The sequence below is a fragment of the Camponotus vicinus genome, unplaced genomic scaffold, assembly GCF_025532165.1.
Source record: "Camponotus vicinus isolate PSW18456_S1 unplaced genomic scaffold, iyCamVici1.0 SCAF_1, whole genome shotgun sequence".
Classification (NCBI taxonomy): domain Eukaryota; kingdom Metazoa; phylum Arthropoda; class Insecta; order Hymenoptera; family Formicidae; genus Camponotus; species Camponotus vicinus.
The window spans coordinates 37,568,741-37,589,248 of NW_028141945.1; the positions used below are offsets into that span (position 1 = coordinate 37,568,741).

The 20,508-nt window shown below is 38.4% G+C and overlaps 1 protein-coding gene across 8 annotated transcripts in view; it reads left to right on the plus strand.

Moving 5' to 3' along the window:
- Window positions 1-20,508, plus strand: part of Hipk (Homeodomain interacting protein kinase) — a 129,976-nt gene that overhangs the window by 84,836 nt on the left and 24,632 nt on the right. For 2 of the 8 annotated variants that reach the window (XM_083089038.1, XM_083089020.1), the window contains exons 1-2: window positions 6,630-8,692; window positions 19,883-20,233. In XM_083089038.1, the coding sequence (XP_082945164.1) occupies window positions 19,886-20,233 (348 nt within the window). In that variant the 5' untranslated portion in view covers window positions 6,630-8,692; window positions 19,883-19,885. Of the gene's footprint in view, window positions 1-6,513; window positions 8,693-18,312; window positions 18,804-19,882; window positions 20,234-20,508 lie in introns of those variants that run through there. The other 6 variants (XM_083089028.1, XM_083089048.1, XM_083088988.1 and 3 more) reach the window with 5 other exon arrangements.

Sequence of the window (20,508 nt, forward strand, 5' to 3'; positions counted from 1 at the left end):
TGTGTATAAGCTATTTTGCATAGAATTACACATGGGTGTCCTTAATTTCCATGAAAAATAAGATAATGCCGACTCGTCTGACTACTGTTATTTTAAAAAGATAAATCCGTATATGTTTGAGAATATCTCCTAGCTTATTTACAAATGAGACACGTCCGATCGATCTTATTTCCATAAGACCTGATTAGAAATTTGCTTTTTAATTATCTTAAGAAAAAAAAATTAGAGCACAAAGAAAATACAAAGTCTATGAGACTAAGTATTCGATTTTTTTATTCACGAAAATATGCATTTTGAAAATAATATGTAGACTGAAAAATGCATGAATGATTATTTTATGAAGCTCTATGGAATATCTTTACAAAGACATTTTTAAAATATAATGAAATTACATAACATCCTAGTATCAAAAGAATGTCAAAAATATTGTTCTTTTAATATAGCATGTAAAAACATGTCTTGACCTTTTCTTGTATACAAAAGTTAGAAAAGAATCATGAATGATGTCTTTTCATTGTGGAGTTTCAATGTGAAGCACATCTCAAAGGATAAATCCAGTTATAAACTCCAGTAGAGCATCGCAAATAATACTTTTATTGTGGAGAGTAGTGTATCTTGAAAAAATATGTACAATTTTGAACTAAGAGTCAGGAAAGAAATGCCGCGAATAATGATACTTACTATGAAGCAACGTATTTCGAAAAACATGTCCAATTATGAAATCGTGAATCTCAGGAAACGGAAGAGTATCGTGAAGTATGAGCCTTTTATTATGGAACAGACATCTCGAAGAATTTGTTTAGTTGTAAGAATCATCTAAGAATCAGCAGAGTGTTGCGAATGATGATCCTTTTCTCGTGGTAGCAACACATTTCAAAAAACATGTTCAGAGCTCGCGACAGAAGACGGGAGAGCGTTGCCAGAGATTTCCTTTTACTATGAAGCGGTACACTTCGAAAGGCAGTCCAGTTACAAGTTTCTGACACCCAGGAATCAAGAGAGCGTTGCGAGAGTCCTTTTACTACATGCAGCAGCTCCCACATCTTTCTCGCACCAAACTCACCCTTACTCTTCGATTACAAAATGCCCAAGTTCATCTCACCGCTTATTTCTTCACATTGTCATTCATAGAGAAGTCAATGCCGTGGACCACATTAATTCGAGAGTCACACGTGACATTTTGATTTACTCGCGTCATTCAATATTTAGCCAATATGATTTTATGAGTATTCTGAGGACGAATTCGTAAATTTATATGTGTGTGACTCTAAATAATTAAATAAAATATAGAAAGATTCTAGATTATAGGTTGACATTATCACCCAACTTGACAGACTTATATTTGACAGACTTATACTTATCTAATATGTATTCATAGATTATTCGCTCGCGACCACTTGTCGTGCATCAGAAAAATGTAAAATATATAAAAATATATTCTCATATACATACAGATATTTCATCTGAACTCAAACAATTGAGATTTAAATTCCAGATTACAATATATAGAGATTTAAGTTTAGATTCGAATGCATCGCTAGGAGCGAGATTGATAAATAAATGAGCTTACAATGGATACGTAACATTTTTTATTACATACAAACCGAAAGTTTCTCATGTGGACTTTTACATATGTGATCGGTAAGGAACTAATCGACGTAAAACAGGAAAAGGCGATTCGAAAGCGGCATAATATGTTCCCAAGGAAGCAGATAAACGTGGCTTCCGTCTTGCGGAGCGCGGAAACCGCGACAATCGTAAAAATTATAATGATACCGTGAGAGGATGTTATAGAAGAGCGAGAATGAATTAAAATAAATTCGACTAGCGTATATTTTATCAGTAATAAAATTATATACTCCCCGTGAAAGTAAGCCGATTCGATCTATACATGTCTAAAACCTTATGCTGATTTGGGAAAGATGTGTCGACGGATATATTATTGTACAAGTTTCCTTCAGGTTCCTGTTTCCGAAGAATTTGAAATATTTGATGAAATCTTCATAATAAATTCCTTAATTTTATCTTTTATTCAATCGATTCGTTTCTTCGCTTATGAATAGAAGATTGTTCGAGTAAAGTTCAAAGCAATATTATAATTTAATAATCGATTTATAATATATAATCTTCTAATTGCATTTTTAATTATATCGTGATATCGCATGCTTGTACGTATCCTCAGATATATCAGTATACACTAGCGGATCCTGGGGGGGGTTTTGGGGTTAACCCCCCCTTGCAAATTAAAAGAAATTAATTTTGCTGAATCCATTTAAAAAAATATAATATAATGAAAATATAATGAATTAGCTAAACAGAAATTGAGGGGACTTATTTAAATAATGAAGAAAAAATATATAAATAAAAATATATAAAAAATAAAAAAATATGTAAAAAATAAAAAATTTTAAAAATTTTAAAATTAAAAAAAAATTTTTTTTTAAATAAAAATGGGATTAGAAGTTTCATCACGTTTTCGTCGTTGATCCTGAAGTAAAAGCTAATTGTAAGCATGAAACCAAAAATATTAAATCAAATAATTTTGCAGAAACCCCCCCCATTATCGATGTTAGGATCCGCTAGTGTCAGTATATATCATACATTGCTCACTATGACGCACTAATGGGTAACAGAAATATAGTTCGGTCGAGGAAGGAGATGACGAAGGTGCGATGACGTGAACGAGAGGAGAGACACGTGTGTTATCGAATAAGAAACGAGGGAGAAAAAAAGAGAACGCGATAACGCGGACTTGTATAGGAGGTCGAGGCCGAGTGCAAAATTTAGATGCGAATATGACGAGATGAAAAAGAGTCAGGCATAAATACTAAAGACTAGAAAAAATATGTTTGCTCCACATCTTGGTTTTGTTACTATAATTTTCAGGCTAACGCGAATTAACATCAATTATGTGATAAATTGATTTGTTTTCTGTCTTACGATTTACAATTTATATTTTTTTATGCACTCAAAAAATAGTCCTGCAATTACAGCAACAATTTTGCGGGGAAAATTAATTGAGGTAGATAAATAATTAGCAGATACTGCGATATATTTTGCACTTAATCAATTTAAATAGAGATAGAGTTTATATCTATCCTATTAGTGAAATTTGAAAAGAAAATCTTTTTATAACGTCTATATATTTGTTATAAAGTTTGACTGATGTACAGAAAAATCGTTTTCCACAAAGATCATTGTATTTGTAAATATTAAAATTCATATTTATTTAATATGATTATTTGACAATGAAACCTAAATTTGCTGCTATAAATTTTACAAATAACGTTCTAGTAGGGATAAAAAACGGCGATAAAGTTTGTTGGCACACTCAGAAATCTACTTACATCGGCAAAACATTTTTTTGAGAGTGCAACGCGGATTTCTAAAGAATTCCTTTCTCATCGAGTCATCGTTAATGCTTTTATTACTTTATAGGATTATGCGATTTACCGACTAGGGAAAATTTTATTCCTTTCCTCTCTATTCCGCTTCTTCTTTTTCCTCCCGATTTTTCATCGTACACTTGTCTTCACTCGAAGTTCTTTTCTTAATGAACAGTCCAGGGCCATTCGAAAGGTAAACCTTCGAGCAAAGCGACTTTCAGAGCCTGCAGTAATGTACTTTCACATTTGCGAGACCAAGGCATTGAATCGTTGGAAACTCGTTTCTTGTTACAAGAGAGCGAGAGAGAAAGAGAGAAAGAGAATGTAAGATGAGGGATAAGCGAGAGAAGAAAAATGGGAGAGAGAAAGAGAAAGAGTAAGGTAAGAAAGTAGGAACATAGAAGGAAGAGAGAGAGAGAGAGAGACCAAGTCGTGTTTTTCGCGATCGTGTGCATCAGCGATTCGTAAATCCGGTGGTGAGAATTCCGTCGAAAACAAGTCGCCTTCGATTATCCCGAAGGGGATGAGATTAATAACTTGCGGATTTCACGGCTACAAATCGTTCGATCTAAAAATCGTTACCATTTAAAGGATATGCCGGATTTATCGGCGAAATCGCGCACGATTGTGTGCCTGTTCGCCGATATATCGGTACGTTCCTGGCTGCACTTTGGAAACTGCAGTCGTATGCAACTCTGCCAGCACTCTGATATTTAGAGAGCGATCTGTATTCACATCCCCGCGCGTAGGACAGTACGGTGACCCAGTGACACGCGGAAAATCTTAACTTATACCGTGTGTATCGCGTAATTACTGCTGGCTTCGAATAGAATTGTCTAATCGCGATCGAAAGTTTCGAGACGGATGCGCAACGATGACTTTGTGGGCTAATTTCAACGATAACCACGACAATCGAGCGAGATGACAGCGGTTTATAACGCCTTTTTTCCGATCGAAAAGAAATACACTCGCTGCATCGTGATTGATATCAAATGCGCGACAACAAATGAATGGCTGATAAATCTTTAATATTGATAAATCTCAATTTTATCGATTAAAATGTCTGCAAAGTCTAATATAACTGGCGAAACAAATTAAACATTGTTGTGAAATTTTATATATGATTTTTCAATATTTTTTGAAAAATGTGAAGAACATACATAGATAATGATGTCTCATGCGACATTAAATATTTGTTCATTGATAAACAATATTCCAAACATTCTTTTCAGGTAGAGTTTTTCCACATTAAGAATATTAGAAGGGGAAAAAAGGATAAAAACCAGCAACGAAAGTTCAAAGTGACTGCATGAGAAATTTTTTGCAATTAGTACTAAACATGATGTCCAAAGATCGAGAAAATGCACCTAAAATAAAATTCTGGTTTCTCGCATTCAAATGGAATTCGGTGAAATTTTACATCAAAAGTTTGTTAAAACAATTATAATATGATGGTATAAATCATTTAGAAATAAATTGTATGAGTCATAAGTCTTATTTATTTATGTTTATTGTTAGAGTGAGTGGTAAGCTCTGTCTCAACGGTAACTTTCTCACCTGGTTGTTGAATCCTTGAGACCCATGGAAAAGTCAGTCTCTTTAAACCGTTTTAAAAATTTATTTTACTGAAAAATCGACAAAGAAAAATTTTGAAAAATCTTACTCATATTATATAATTTTGTCTATTTTGCTTTGTGCATTGAAATGATGCAAAGAAAGAAAGAGATATTTGCTAAAATCTAATCTTTGTAGTTGGAAACTTTTCAATTCGTAGAGTTTTCCGACATTTGACCGAAAATCGTCATCGTGGTCGGGGGAAGATCATCGTAAATTGTTAAAAAAGTGACTTTTGCTTATCACCTAAAATTATATTCGTGGGTGGAGCTGAAAGTACACAGCATGATTTTGCATGTACCGAATTAGAAGTATTTCGCGCCGGCTGTCTTTATATTGGCACTGACGCGAACCGCGTTCTCTCGAAGATCCGGTTTCACTTGGCTCACGCAGACGGGAAGATATTCCGCGACGAGTGCGCGAGTTGTGTGTGTATGTGTGATTCAAGATTTCTTATTATATTGTCATTTCGTACTGCGCGTAACTCGGTGGCAAATATGCGCGTAATTGAGATGCGAAACTATGTCAGTGCCGAAAAGGAATTTCATATGTTCTTCCAAATACACATTACGATTCTAACTATAGAGAAATGCAAAAATGCATAATTTTTTAAAAAAGGAAACTTGCTACAGAATGCGCTAAAATCACCAGATATACCTTTAATGAAAGAAATTCCTTGGCTTATTTAGAATCGATTTTTCTTTTTTTCTTAATAAAAATAATCGAGAAAAATTATTTCTTACAGCAATTTTCCAATATAATATGTCTATAACTAAATTTCAAAATCTTGTGAAATTCCAATTAAAATTAATTAAAGAATGCAGTTTTGCCATCTGATTCTTCAAAATCTGTTTACTTCATAAAAAACTTTTTTTGATTCTAAAAATATTCATGCCTCGATATTTTCATTAAGCAAAAATTGACTCTAAAATTAGCCTCTAAAAGAGAACCTATCATTGCAAAAATACCCAATGATTTTGAGATATTTTATATTAAATAGCAAAATATATAACGCAAAAAATATTTGTATAAAAATATATATATTTATTAATATTCTATATATTTTTAAATTGTTATATGTAACATTTAGATATTTCTTTATTAATTTATAGACACAACACACACATATATATATATACATTTTTTATTTTGTTTTTTATAAAATTAAAACGGGTATAGAATTTTTCGATTCTCTTGTTGATCGATCATTTCAGATACTAAGTTTTGAACGCTGTCTTTAAACACGTTGTCGCGTAGCAAAAAGTTTTTCGCGAAAAAAATTCAAGAGAGCCTAGCATTATTTTTCGCATTATTGTAAATCGCGTCATCGGAGCAGGGTTAAAAAAATATACGTGTCCGTTATATTTAGCTAAACATATTTGTGGCTCGGCGGAATCGGAGAGAAATACGCAGTTATTTTTCGACGGTTTTTTATTATTTAAGCCGTGTTTTTGTACTACGGCATGTATTTGTAAATCTGACGCAATCGCGTGAAAGTGCTTAGGACGCTTGAAATTTTATTCGTCTTCGCTCCGATCTCACAAGCGCGATTATAAATCACCGGCTTAACCTCGACGTAAGATCCATTGTTTTCGTACTTTTTCATAGGGAATCGGTTTGATGCGGCGCGAGCGTGCAACGCGAAAGGAGAATGAGAAACCACCAACGGTGGAAACTGTTACGATCGTGCTCCATATAACGATGTGGAAGCCAACGTTACGAAGAATCGGCGACGTTAACGAACAAACTGTACATGGGAGGATATCGACATAAAATTCACGGTTTTCATAAAAATGGAATATTTTTTATTTATTTACTGCCGTGTTTTTACGAGACAGAAACGTAAAAAGACATAAATGTTCGAATTGCAACCGAAATATAATATTATTATCTCGTGCAATATTTTTCTTCGAGGAAAGCGGGGAATTTTAGATTTTTAAAACGCGCACGCGAATGCAAAAAAATTATGATAAAAGATAAAACGCGGATTACTAAAGCGATAATAGATAATACGAATGCGCAGCGTAATCCCGAGTTTCTCTTTTATTATCTTCACGCGCTTTAAGCCAATCGCGTCGGAGAGGATACATGTATAAAGATGAGATAAATTAAAATTATCTCAATAAAATGTATGGAAAAAAATTTATATATGCCACACGACGTTTATACTCGTGAGAGTTCAAGAACCTCAAGTAGGAAACAAAATTTATAAGTCTATTTAAATGTGATACTATTTTGCATAGAATTAAACCTACGTAATGAATATGCGCAACATTGTGAAAAAAAAATCTATTTACGCATGAGACAAATTTCGATAAACATTGTCAGCGTCATATTAATCCGTCGTCGCCGGGGGGGAATATATTCGTCGCGCGGTGAGGGAAAAATTTCGAAGGCATTCTCTGTGTTTTTCAATCGCGGGATATAAACGCTCGATGCGTTCGTTGCGAAACAATCGTTTCTCAATTTCAAAGACGACGCCGCGACTGTCGGTCGCGCGATCGGGGCGCCGCGGTCGCCCGCCGATTGGCCGGCCCTGGGCTCGCCTCGGCTCGGCTCGGCTCGCCGAGCGGCGGCGGAGATTGCCGAAGGCGTCCCGTCACCCGTCACGCGGCAGTTGAGTCCGAGCCGAACGTGGTCGCGCATGGCAGTGCGTGGTGGAGCGCGGTTCGCAACGGATCGACGGTGGCAGTAACCGCATCGCGGCAGTAGCACACCGACAACAAGAGGGAGGAGAAGCGCCGGAGGGACAGAGACGGAGATAGAAGCGAACGCGATCGTAAAGTCTGCCGAGAGATAGCTCGCGCCTCGAAAATAGAACGACGTATCGCGCGAAACGAACATCGACGCGCGTGTTAACGGCATCGCTCGCGCGCGAGACATGTACCCGACGGAAATAGTCCGGGATCGCGCGGAATCGGCAGAGTGGCGAGGAGTGTGAAGCGAGTGGTGCAGTGCGCGTGTATATCGGTGGCGATAGTAGCCCGTGGTAGCATCGGCGACGGCGACGACGACGACGAGGAGGACGAGGCCGGGGACGAGGACGACGACGACGAGGACACGGACGTGACAGGAGTGGTGTCGATGGTGGTAGTAAGAAACGGTGACAGGAGCAGCGACGGCGCGGGGGCGCTCCGATGATCGTACTTTGGTGTTGATTCGCGCAGTGGTAGAGAGAAGAGACGAGGAGAGGAGAGGAGAGAGAGAGAGAGGAAAGGAGTGCGCCGTGCGCGACGTGCACCGAGTGGCGCTGGCCCAGTGGTGGCGTGCGCGCGTGTTAGTGCGACGCGCACTTGGTCGGCGGGGCCACGTTTCGTCGCCGTCGTCGCCGTCTCGCTCCGTCCTATACCGCCGCCGCGCGTCATCGTCGGGCGGCGCGGTCGTCGTCTCGCTCTCTCTCGGCGGCAACGGCGGCTCCCCGCCCCCCTCCGCCGTCACCGGCAACGCGGCTCACCCGCCGTCATCGTCGCCGTCGCTCCTCTCGGTCGCTCTCGCCGGAGGCCACCGCACCGAGGGCGTCCGCGCCTTCCGACGAGTCGGGCCAGCCGCTACGCAAGATGGCTGTATGTCGCTGACGAGGGGCCGACAAACCGGACAGGGGTACGGACCGCCCGTGGATATAAGCGGAACATGCGGCTACGCGAACGTCGGGCCCGTCCCTGAAGAGAGAGACACTGGCCAAGAAGCGAGAGGTGAGTTTCTCTGCCGCTATCTTTCTGTGTTTGCGTCGCATCTCGCAACTCTTATCCTTCTCTCTCTCTGCTTTTTTCCCGGAACGTGATTTTTTCATTTTTTTTTACGGCTTTCCGTTCGCTCGCGTGTTCTTGCCGTCTCCCATTCCGTTCCCGCGGACGGAAATCGTTGTAAGGAAACTTTCGGAGCTTTCCCGACAACGTTATATATCGGCAACGATGTTTCGCGACAGGACGACAGAGACGTCCGGTGCGGTGTGCGTGTCTAATCGTACATTCACGCTACGGCGAGCGAGCGAGCGAGCGAACCATACGTGGACTCTACCATCACCGCGAGCAGAAATACACGTAGGTACGCAATCGCGAACATCGTCTCGGCGTACGAAAAGTGTAAACAAGGCGAGAGATATCCCTCCGGAATATCTTCTTCAATGACGTAGATCGTGTGCCTCGGTCTTAAAAATTTTATGATAACAAGTTATTCGTAATATCTCCCCCTGTCCTCTCTTTTTCGCGTCTCGCGTAGATATCTGTCATCGCTTCTCTCTCTCTCTCTCTCTAGCCAAAAACTCGCTCATCATTGGGTATCTTCCACGACGACGTGGAATTATACGCGTTCGTATATCTCGCGCGAAGTATTCGCGTATCGATAACGACCTGGCCGATGTATCTCTTTTCCTTTCTCCATCTTCCATCGCTATCCCTCTGCTCTCGCCCTCGTATATTCGCTCTCCCTCCCTCTCTCTCTCTCTCTCTTTCTCTCTCCCGGCGTACGTCTGGCTGGCGGTTTATCGGTGTCTGCACTTTGTCGGTCCGCACTTTCCCCCGTGCCAGGCTCCGTCCTGTCGATTGAATGGCTCTCCTCTATACACGCGTATAATACAATCGCGGAATAAGAGCCTTGCTGGAAACATCTGTCGTGCGGCCGACCCAACCTAACCCTAACCTGCAAATTCGCAATTCGCGAAATCCATCGTCGTCGTCGGCGCGCGCGCGACCGACGTCCGGGTGATTGCATTTTCCGACGACGTGCGTCTTACCTTGGAGCCTCCCGTCCGCGGGCGAAACGTCATTGCGAATGTCGCGCGTTACGCGTCATTCGGAGCGGAAGCGGACATCGCTACGGCTTTTCGTCGTTTCGCGATGTATCTTGCAATTCGGCGAATTTGTCGAAGCTCGCTGTCGCTCGCGATCCCCTCCGGGAATCGGAGTAAGCGATGTCGGAGTCGAAGCGAATCCCCTTATCGCCCGAAATTTTTTGACGTTTGCTCGTAAACAGGCGAGAGCGCGATAAACACGGCAAGCATATGGCATCGCGAACGAAACGTGCGCTTTTTGCCGAATGACCAGCCGACCCGATAGGATCTCCCCGCGAGCGGATCGATTCGACATAACCTAGAAATTTGCGAGGTGCTACGAGTGACGAAGACATTCCTACGTCGCGATGCCATATGAAATGGACGTAACTGCGTTAGAAAATCTCCGTCATCGGTAACACGAATTATTTTCGCTTTTATCGCGCTATTTGCTTCTCTCTTCGCTGCATCGCTCGAGAGACGAACGGCAATTTTCTCCTTAAACGGCATAATTTTCCTCGCGTGAAAGTGTAAATCATTTCGAACACGAAATTATTTATCTTTCTTCGAATAACAAAATTAAATTTCAAATTATTAGCGTCATTATTTTTACATTATTTTCGATGAAATTATTTGTTACATATTTTTTTCTACCACACGTACGATTTCTTTTACACTATGATTTTTTATACATAAATATTAACGTTTTCAATATTGATAATGAGCGTGAATAATCTAATCGGGCGCTACAAGAGAATAATGTTGAAGCTTATTTAGATTCTTATACAAATATGATTAGAGCCAGGGTTGCCTTGGCTCCGCTTTGAAACGCGAACCGTTATCTGACATTCTGACTTACTCACTTTCATTTTATTCAATTATGAGACTGCGAGATTTTAATCGCGTGTAACTGATCGTCCGCATTACGTGCCAACGGGACATCAGGTCTCGCGAGTAAAATTACAAGTATTTTGGGCGAATTGAATTTCTGGAAACTGCGCCTTCGGACGTCCTTTCTCGGAAAATCTTTCAAATGCGCCGGCAAAAATAATATATTTTATCGCAGTGTGCCTTAAATCTTTCGAACCGCAATATCTCGAAAAACATCTGTCGCTCGCAGTCGACGTAGTCGACAACGAGTCACGTCGCGGAAACCTTTCTGGATCGCGATTTCTTCGCGTCACGCTACTGCTCGCGATTGTCGGCGCGACGTAGTCGCTGCCTTCGTCGGACCTGTCCGTCGACGGTTGTTAAATCGAGTTCACGCATACATACGTGCACGTATACACGAGTAACGGATTAAAACATACTGGTTTGCGCGTCAGATCCTTAAAGTTTTCCGATTCTTCCGCCAAAAATGTACCTTTATCGAAATATAAAAATGTGTGATTATATTTACATAATATTTGTATAATATTTTTAGTCTTCCTGCGCTCGGTTTTGCCGTCGATTTACGTACATTTGAGTAACTCGGCGATCAAATCTCTTCCGCAATATCGGAGACGAGAGAGAGCGAACGACCGCTCTTCGATATATTTGACAGATTTCATATATATATATATATATATATATATATATATATATATATATATATATATATATATATATATACAGAGTGATTCATTTTAATCTTAACAGGCAAATATTTTGAAAAATATGCGAGATACGAAAAAATGTTTCAGACAAAAGTTATATGGTTTTAAAGGAGACATAAGATGGTGTCATTAATTTGACTTTAAATAGTTACTTGAAGGTCACGTGAAGGTCACCCTCAATTTTTTAAATGGAACCGCCTATTTTTTATTACATATTCTTGTAGCTTATCTCGAGAGCTTTCCAAAACACTATAATTAAGTTAGTTTTCATTAAGTACTTTCCGAGTTATGAGGCTTGAAATCGTTTCTTAATTTTACATAAACCGTAAAATATCTTGTAAAATATTCATTTTTCGATTACCTCACCTTAATACTTTTATGTACAAAATAATGAGAGGAATCAATTGGTGTAAAGAAAACACATAGTTGTTTCGAAGAAAAAATATGTAATTGTTAATTACAAATTACATATTTTTTCTTCGAAACAACTATGTGTTTTCTTTACACCAATTGATTCCTCTCATTATTTTGTACATAAAAGTGTTAAGGTAAAGTAATCGAAAAATGAATATTTTACAAGATATTTTACGGTTTATGTAAAATTAAGAAACGATTTCAAGCCTCATAACTCGGAAAGTACTTAATGAAAACTAACTTAATTATAGTGTTTTGGAAAGCTCTCGAGATAAGCTACAAGAATATGTAATAAAAAATAGGCGGTTCCATTTAAAAAATTGAGGGTGACCTTCAAGTAACTATTTAAGGTCAAATTAATGACACCATCTTATGTCTCCTTTAAAACCATATAACTTTTGTCTGAAACATTTTTTCGTATCTCGCATATTTTTCAAAATATTTGCCTATTAAAATGAATCACCCTGTATATATTAGTGTAGGAGCGTGTTGATTTCTGGACGCACCCAGTATATGCGCGCGACTAGGTAGTTTCCATCGGACACGAAGCATCGGTGTGGGCTCCGGCCATGCGGGTATCTCCCTTATACCTGGGCATTAACATGGTGAGCCCACCGGCCCTTCGTTTTCGACGATAGGCATTGTGCCGGACGCAAACTGGGACTGGGGTTTCAGTTCAATTTGGACGGTGCGCGCTGGAACGCGTCGGGGAGTGCCCCAGCTGTAATTAGTAATTTTGCGAAGAGGCAGGCAGACAGGCCTGAATTCGGTAAGGGCTTATCGATTCGCTCGGTTCGCAGCTACGTGTTTGAACGTAGAATTTTGGCAGCTTGGACGGTTCGTTGTTGTTGGCGATTGTTGTCTCTCTCTCGTGTCACACGCGGAAACAAGGCGTTTGTTTCGTACGAAAGAGAAAGAGACGGTTCCCCTGTTGCAAAATGTCGATTATTGCAAACAGCACGCGGCGAGGAAGAAACATCTCTTTTTATCGTCGCTTTATGATGTGAATCATTCACCGCCTGGTTCGAGCTGTATAAGATTGAGCGAATATGATATTGTTGCAAATGATGCGAAAAACGCGGTAAAAGCGCGCAAACAAACGTATTTGTCTCTCGATTTAACGATCGCTGTAATAACTCGTCATGTATGCCTGTTCGTTCATTGGCACGTTTTGCAACTCCGGGACAGACAATTTCAGAATAATAATAACAAGATAATATAACGATTTCACCATTTCGCGAGATATGACGAGCTTAAGCGTGGAAGAGAATTGGAGAGTGTGCCACATTTCAGAAATATTAGCGATGCTTGGAATAGCTCTCATCGTCGTGTTTTGAGCGGGCGTATTTCGCAAACGGCTCATTCGAATGATACATTAAACCCCGCCGCTTGGAAAATGCAAATGACAGCGTGGTATATCTTACTTTTTGAAAATCTTATACGCGTGGGTTTCTCTCGTAAGCTGTTTACTCAATACGACGTGAATTCTAATATTCCTGTTAGCATCACTCGAGTGACTGGTAGCTATTATTTTGCATGTTAATTTCCATAGCGAATAACATTGATTCACATATAAAGAGAAAACTCTCTAAAATTCTAATTCTAGAGAAAGGTGAGTAGAAAAAATTACAAACTTGTTCCAGACTATTTCGGATGACGCAAAACATTTTGCATGACAGAATATCTGACCGTCTCTATTCCGAGCCATTATTTTCCGAATAATAGACGAATAGTCAATATCAATATATACGCAAATTATTATAATATCGCCCCTCCCCCCCCCTATTGAAAATACGCAAACTATTATAATATCTATACATATAGAAAAAAGGACCACAAAAAATGACAGTATTAAATTTTGCGATGATACTCGAAACATTGCATGTTATATTTTTTTTTATTTGATATTACTTGTCAAAATGTTTGTCCTTCAATATTTGAACAGTTATTTCGAAATAAATCGTATACTCGAATAATAATTGAGTATCAAATTAATATGGATAAGATATCATATTTAAGAGCATTATATGAATCAAGGAACAAATTGTCGAAATTAAAAATGTTTTGACTTTTAGTAATTATTAATATTATTATGTATATAATTATTACATATATAATATATTATATTTATTATATATATATAATTAATTAATGATTAATATTTTAAGATTAAATAAATCTTAAAATTAAATAACAAAGATTATTCCTGAAATGAGGTGTTTATTCAATAAGAAATGGTTAACTTATATAGAGGAATCAATATACTACAATTTATAGTTATTCGATTAGACATGCTCAATTTGACTCGATTTTTCATCTTCGATTTTTTTAAACGAATCTTACACGTCGCGTTATACACGTGCAGGTATTTCAAGACATGCGTTGCTTGTCCGTTAGGGCATTTTTGTACGGCTGTTCTCCTTCACGGAGGTACGCGGTATACATGTATAAGTGCGTCGAACGTATAATACATGCAATACGCATGCATTCGTGTCCGAGTACGTTGCACCGGCTGCTAGGCGCTGACACGTCACATCGCAGAAGGAATTCATTATGCCACGAAATTTTAACTAACATAAGTAAGATATCTATTAAAATTGGCGAAGATCCAAGCGTCATGTTAATTGTACCAATTCGAATCCTGGTTTAACGCGTATGGAAATTATGCACATCTTTATGAAAAAGAGATTAATGCGAGATTTTCACTTTAATTTTAGCTTAATTACATTCAGTTTAATCGTGTCACACATTTTAATGAATACGTGCTAAAAATTTATCAAGAATTATCATTAATTATTAATTCATGAATTAATGTTATGAATAATTATTGTATTGAATTTTTTATATTCGGAATTTTTAAAGGTGTTTACGTTGGAAGACACCCTTTATACATGGCTACCGACTTTTTCACGCGAAAGCGTATTCCAACATTTCATCGTGCGCCTTAAATTTCAATTTACGAAAAAGCTTGTAATTCTTTAGATGGGGATGGATATCGCGAAATTGTGTTCTGGGGTAAATTGGATCCTCGTATCATTGACGGGGTCGTGTACAAGCTTGCCAGAAGAAAAGATATCATTTTCGGTCTCGTAATGACACTCGCGCCCTGTCATGTCTCCCCCGCAATATTCTACATTAGCTCATGCCTTGGCCCTGCAGGCCATTATTACCGCACGGAGGGTTTTCTTAGCTTCCCATTTGCAATCCTTCCTCGGCGTTTCTTCGCTGGAAATCCATCGCGATAAATATACATCGAACAAATGTCTTCTCCCGTTGTGAGAGAGAAACGATTCGTCCTTCTATCGTCCGCAGGAGTTTGATCGATATAAATATCGTCCAACGGATCCCGGCTGGGGTTTCACCACAGAATCGCAATATGTTTGTGTTTTATCGCTTACGCGCACAAAAGAGGATAACGTTTGTCGATTTTTCAAAAAGAAAAAAATTAACATTTTCGAGTGTCGAGAGCGCGAATCCCTTTTGATCGTCGTCGCTCGAACAGGAAAACGTTTTCGACGAGATTGACGTCATAAGATGGTCCTCATTGTGTGTTAATTCATGAGACAACTGGTTAATCGCCCGTTGATTTGTCGGCGTCTCTTTTGCTTCTACGAAAAGAAGCCGCTGCATGTTTGTTTGCTCCTGCGCGCACCTTGCATAATATAATAATAACAAGCAGATGATTTATTCCGCGCGGCCGCACGTTTATTTGCGCAAGGGTGGGTTTATGTAAAAATTATAATTAGACCCCGCGAGAAATACATATCGATGAATGTGATGATGGCGCACATGCGTAAGCGAGATGCGAAAATCGGCGCGATATCTCCTTTTCGTTCGTAAAACGAATTTGATTAAATTTCAAACAACGCTGAGAGTGTGCTTTTCAAAAGTAGGCTCTTCGATTAATATTAATTATTATTCGAATTAATATTTAATTAATATTTTTGCACTTTATTTTTCATTTTTTACGACACTCTAATTTAACGTCAAATTCTTGAAAGAGAAGAAAATTATCAGCATATTTGCGAAGAAAGATCGAATACAAAGTCCTCTAAGGAGATAATTTAGGAAGATTCTATCTCTATCTTGTCCGCGTATTTTTCAGAAAAGGCGATTATTCATCCGTAGCTTTCGGAAAACTTTGCAAACATGTAATTAATTAACGCGTAATTTTCATTTCTTAGAAAGGTGAATTTAAAGCAGCTTGAGGAAATGCAGCCATGTTATCGATACGCGCTTTTATCAGATCCCGGTGGAATCGCGAAGGATTACATTACGCGGTTACACTTGCATTAGGCGCGATTATTTACGGTACACCATTCGCAAAGGATTACTCCGCTCCCTCGATTGTTGGCGATGTCGTTTCGTGCGGCGCGACGTAAATGAAGCTTAATGCGCCAACGTCCAATTTGTCGGCGAATTTTTGCGTACGCAGAGGATTGCCGGTTATAAATACGAGACGTGTAACACGTTGGACATTTATGGCCGCGATACTAGGATTCTAATTTACGACGTGCGTCGCGTAAGCCTCCCCTAGTATCGCGCAGCGCGAGGACTTGACATAATATCGCACTAAGAGCGGCGCGGTGTCTCGTTTACGTCACGTGTCATCTATAATTAGTTGCCCGACCCGAGTCCCGATGATATTTGCGCGACTTATCGATACTTTTGTTGCGCGACTCTCACACGCATATCGATACGTCGATCGATTCCGCTTGGTTCCGCTTTAAAAGTAACTTGTCGCAGATGCGTCGTGCGGTATATTGATTACGTACTATCAATGTACATGGGGTAGATGCATCAGTGAATGACCGGTCACCGATGCATGACCGCTGAATCTACGCTTACTCTCTTGTGTGGCCACGAGAGACAATACACAATTCCATCTTTCCACGCAAAATGTACAAAAAGCGAGTAAATCTTGAATTTTTTTTATTGCGAATGCCGAAAAAAATGTCGCAGGTTATACAAACGAAATATAAAAATTTATATACACAGATAACACATACATGTGTATTGTTTCTACACATGTCGCGAATATCGTATATGAGATGTATTATCTTGCTGATTTCGCGACTTATTAAACATTATGAAAGCAATCTAGAAATTATTTAAAAAAATTCTAATAATTTTCCTGTCGTAAGCAATGATTTTTCATAATGATATTGATAATATTTTTTTAAAGATAAGCTTAGATATTTTTTCAGTTTTTTTCCCAACACGATTTTATGATATTTATTGAAGTTTATTAGGAACTTGAAGCTTTTATGAGAAAGTTTCAGCGCATTTGTTAAATATGCATTTTCTCCTAACGATTTTCGAGAAAATATTACAATATTATAATATGTTGTAAATTTTGCCAGGATTTCCAATGAAGGATTTACGTATTATTCCAGTTTGTTTGTGTTTGTTGGCCTCCATAAAATGCAGCTGATTAGTTGCATATAGAGTACTTAGAAAAATATGCGGGAAGCAAAATATAAGCCCGAAATCATAAAAATAAATTCTTCGCAACTTCTTAGCAAGAATTTAAATCGTGCATGCGATTATACATGTACATAATTCGAGTTTTACTTGATAATTAAAAATTAAAACATCTTTCATACACGTCCCAATTATCAGACATATAAATTCTTGAACGGAGAAATTTAATTTCGTGTCTCCTTCTTCGAAATTAATAATCAGACGAATTGTGCGATTAAATATTCTTACCGCCGCTTTTATTGTCGTACTTTTTCGTCACTCTGTATGCACGATTGTAAGTCTGTCGCGACAGTTGACGCGATTGGTCACTTGGAATTTGCTGTTACTTGGCTATCTCGCAATTTGCCACAAAAGTTTTGGCCGTTCGACGAATAAGCTCGGATTTCCCCGTTCATCAATCGATCGGCTTGACTCATCGCACGGAATATAAGCGCGACGCGCGATGCACATACCTACGTACTTACTCGCACGAACGTACATACACAGTATGTACGTATACGGGTTACGAGCGCGGGGGCCGGTCGCTACAGGGTGACGCAAAGTTGTTAATTTTATTCCGGGCTGAGTCATCGCGACGTGACCTGACAAATTACTCCGAAAAACAGTTATCCCGCCACTACTTATTTCGCTGAAACGAATTACTGCAATTTCATCCATTCGCATTCATCAGTTTCCTCCTTTGTCCTATATATTTGCTCTACAATCTTGGGCAAAATACGTGAATCATATTTTTTGCATGATGGATGCTATTTTCTATATACATTTATTATTGTGCTTATCAATTGATTATCACTCCCAAAAAGACAAGTCATCGAATTAATTAAACAGATTTTCAACGAAAATAATTGAATGATACTAGTACATATTAAAAGATCGTATTTGTTATCTTCAATCAGATTTTTAACATCAACTTTTTTTTTAGTTAAGATTGAGGAAAATACGAAAAGTATATTTTCCCGCAACTGATAACGAAATTATTGTCACCCTTGCGTCGAGGTGCGGTTTTTCTTTTCTACGACGGTATTTTACTTTTCTGTCAGACGACCGATACGGTCGTGCTACTTGTTTGTTAGGATCCAACGGGTGTCGAGCCGGTTAACTTAAACGTAACTGTACCTCGTGATCGTTCGTAATACCGACCAGCACTATTTCTGACAGTCAGCACTATAATTAGAGCACGTCCTCGCGCGATAGATAAATGACAGCGAGAACGAGAAAGAAGGAGAAAGAGAATGAGATGCGTGCCGATATGATGGATAGATAGCAAGAAGGAAGGGGTAACTCGAGGAGGCGGGAGGCTTGAAATCGCGTTTCCACGACACTTGGGACAGCGATCGATCGGATGTTTTCGTTCGCCCGGTATTATTCGATCGGTAACTCTGGCTATGAGTCACAAATATATTGTGCAATATTGCGTATTTGGTTGTGATCGCAGAGAATTACGTGAACCTATAGCATGTTGGTAGCACAGGAGAAAATATCTGTCAGTTATATCAGACAGATTAACGAACTTTGTGACATGAATTCGCAGTAATTTGTGATGTAAGTTCCCTAATTTATCAAATATCAAACCGATTAATGTCAAAAATTAAATGTTAAAAGTCATGGAAATCTTGATATATATTATTATGATATGTATTATTTACTATTTTTTCATATTTGTGAGTTAAATTGCATGGTAACCCTAATTTTTTGCATTTATAGTTATAACATATTTTAGTATAAGACATTATTACGTCGTTCATGTTAAAATTTAGGATGTGAGATAGATTGAAGAACTATAAGGTTCTGAAATGGTCCCAAAATCGATAGGCTTCGAAGCATTTAATATAACCGAATGATAAGAACGGCGTAGCAACAAGAGACAAAGAGTTCTCAGCCACGACAGCTGAGATTGAAGAAGAAAAAAGACCGTTCTCTCAAAACGATTCAATCGATAAATCTCAAGAAAATTATTTATTTCCAAGTTAAATTTATTGAAAACTTTATTGAAACAAACAGAAAGCGGGCACTTTCATTTATATAACAAAATACGCGACACGATATCTGGTGACAGTTTTTTTGAGAATCACTGATTTAAACCGACGTGAACGTGGAAGTGGGTCTAAAATATTCATGGTCGTTGGCCTTACTTTTTGTATCTTCTGTAGTATTTTTTGTCGCTCTGTGGCGGTTTTGTACATTGTTGATGAGATATCTTTCAAATGTCTTAATAAATAACATCATTATTCGAATATTTCAATATTGATCACATTTTAACCTTTAGTGATTTGACCTACCAATTATTTTTTCAATGAAATTAGATTTACAAACTTTAAACTGTACCAGTGTAATAATAAATGCATACATATATATATAGTATAATATAATAATATTAAGTATAATAATATAAATAAGAAATTAAAAAGATGAAAAAATTAAAAGAATGACAAAAGATTAGATGAAGATGAGATGATTTAGAATGAAAAAAGATTTTCTATTTATATATCTTTAACAAAAGAATAATAATAATAAATAATGATAATATAAGAATAATAATAATAAAAAAAATTAAGTTATACACACACACATATGTACAAAAAATCAATCGTGTTATCAAGATCGTTGCTTTCTGATTGTAGGGAATGTATGACATGTTCATCCAAACACAGCAGACGAGTAGCGTCAACGGCAGCAGCAGCAGCAGCAGCAGCAGCAGCAGTAACAACACCGTTCACCACCACAGCAAAAAGCGCAAGTTGGACTACAACGTGAGCCAGCCGGTAATCCAGCACGCATTGGTCCAATCGACCAGCGACTACCAATTGGACAATACCGGTCTGCAACAACGATACTCCGTGAACGGTGCTAATACCGCATTTAGCTCGCTGCACAACAATAATGCGCTGCAGAAGAGTAGTCCGAACCAGCAGACCCTGGTACGAGCCTCGACGATCAAGCTCTTAGATACGTACCAACGCTGTGGCCAGAAGGTTAGTGTGGTTTCCTACGTTCTTTTTATGTTGCCGCATTTTAATCGTTCAACGTAAAATCCGTTGTTCGTATTCAGCGCTAAATTCGGTCCTAGTATTCTACTTTATTCAATATAAAGATACAATATAAAGAACAATAAAAAGAACAATATAAAGATTGTTGTTGATCAACATTGAATTACAAAGCTGATGGAATCACGTCCAATCAAAGACACGCGTTTTATTTTCGAGCTTAATTACTAGTTTTAGAATCTGTATTTTTAACACGTTAGTCC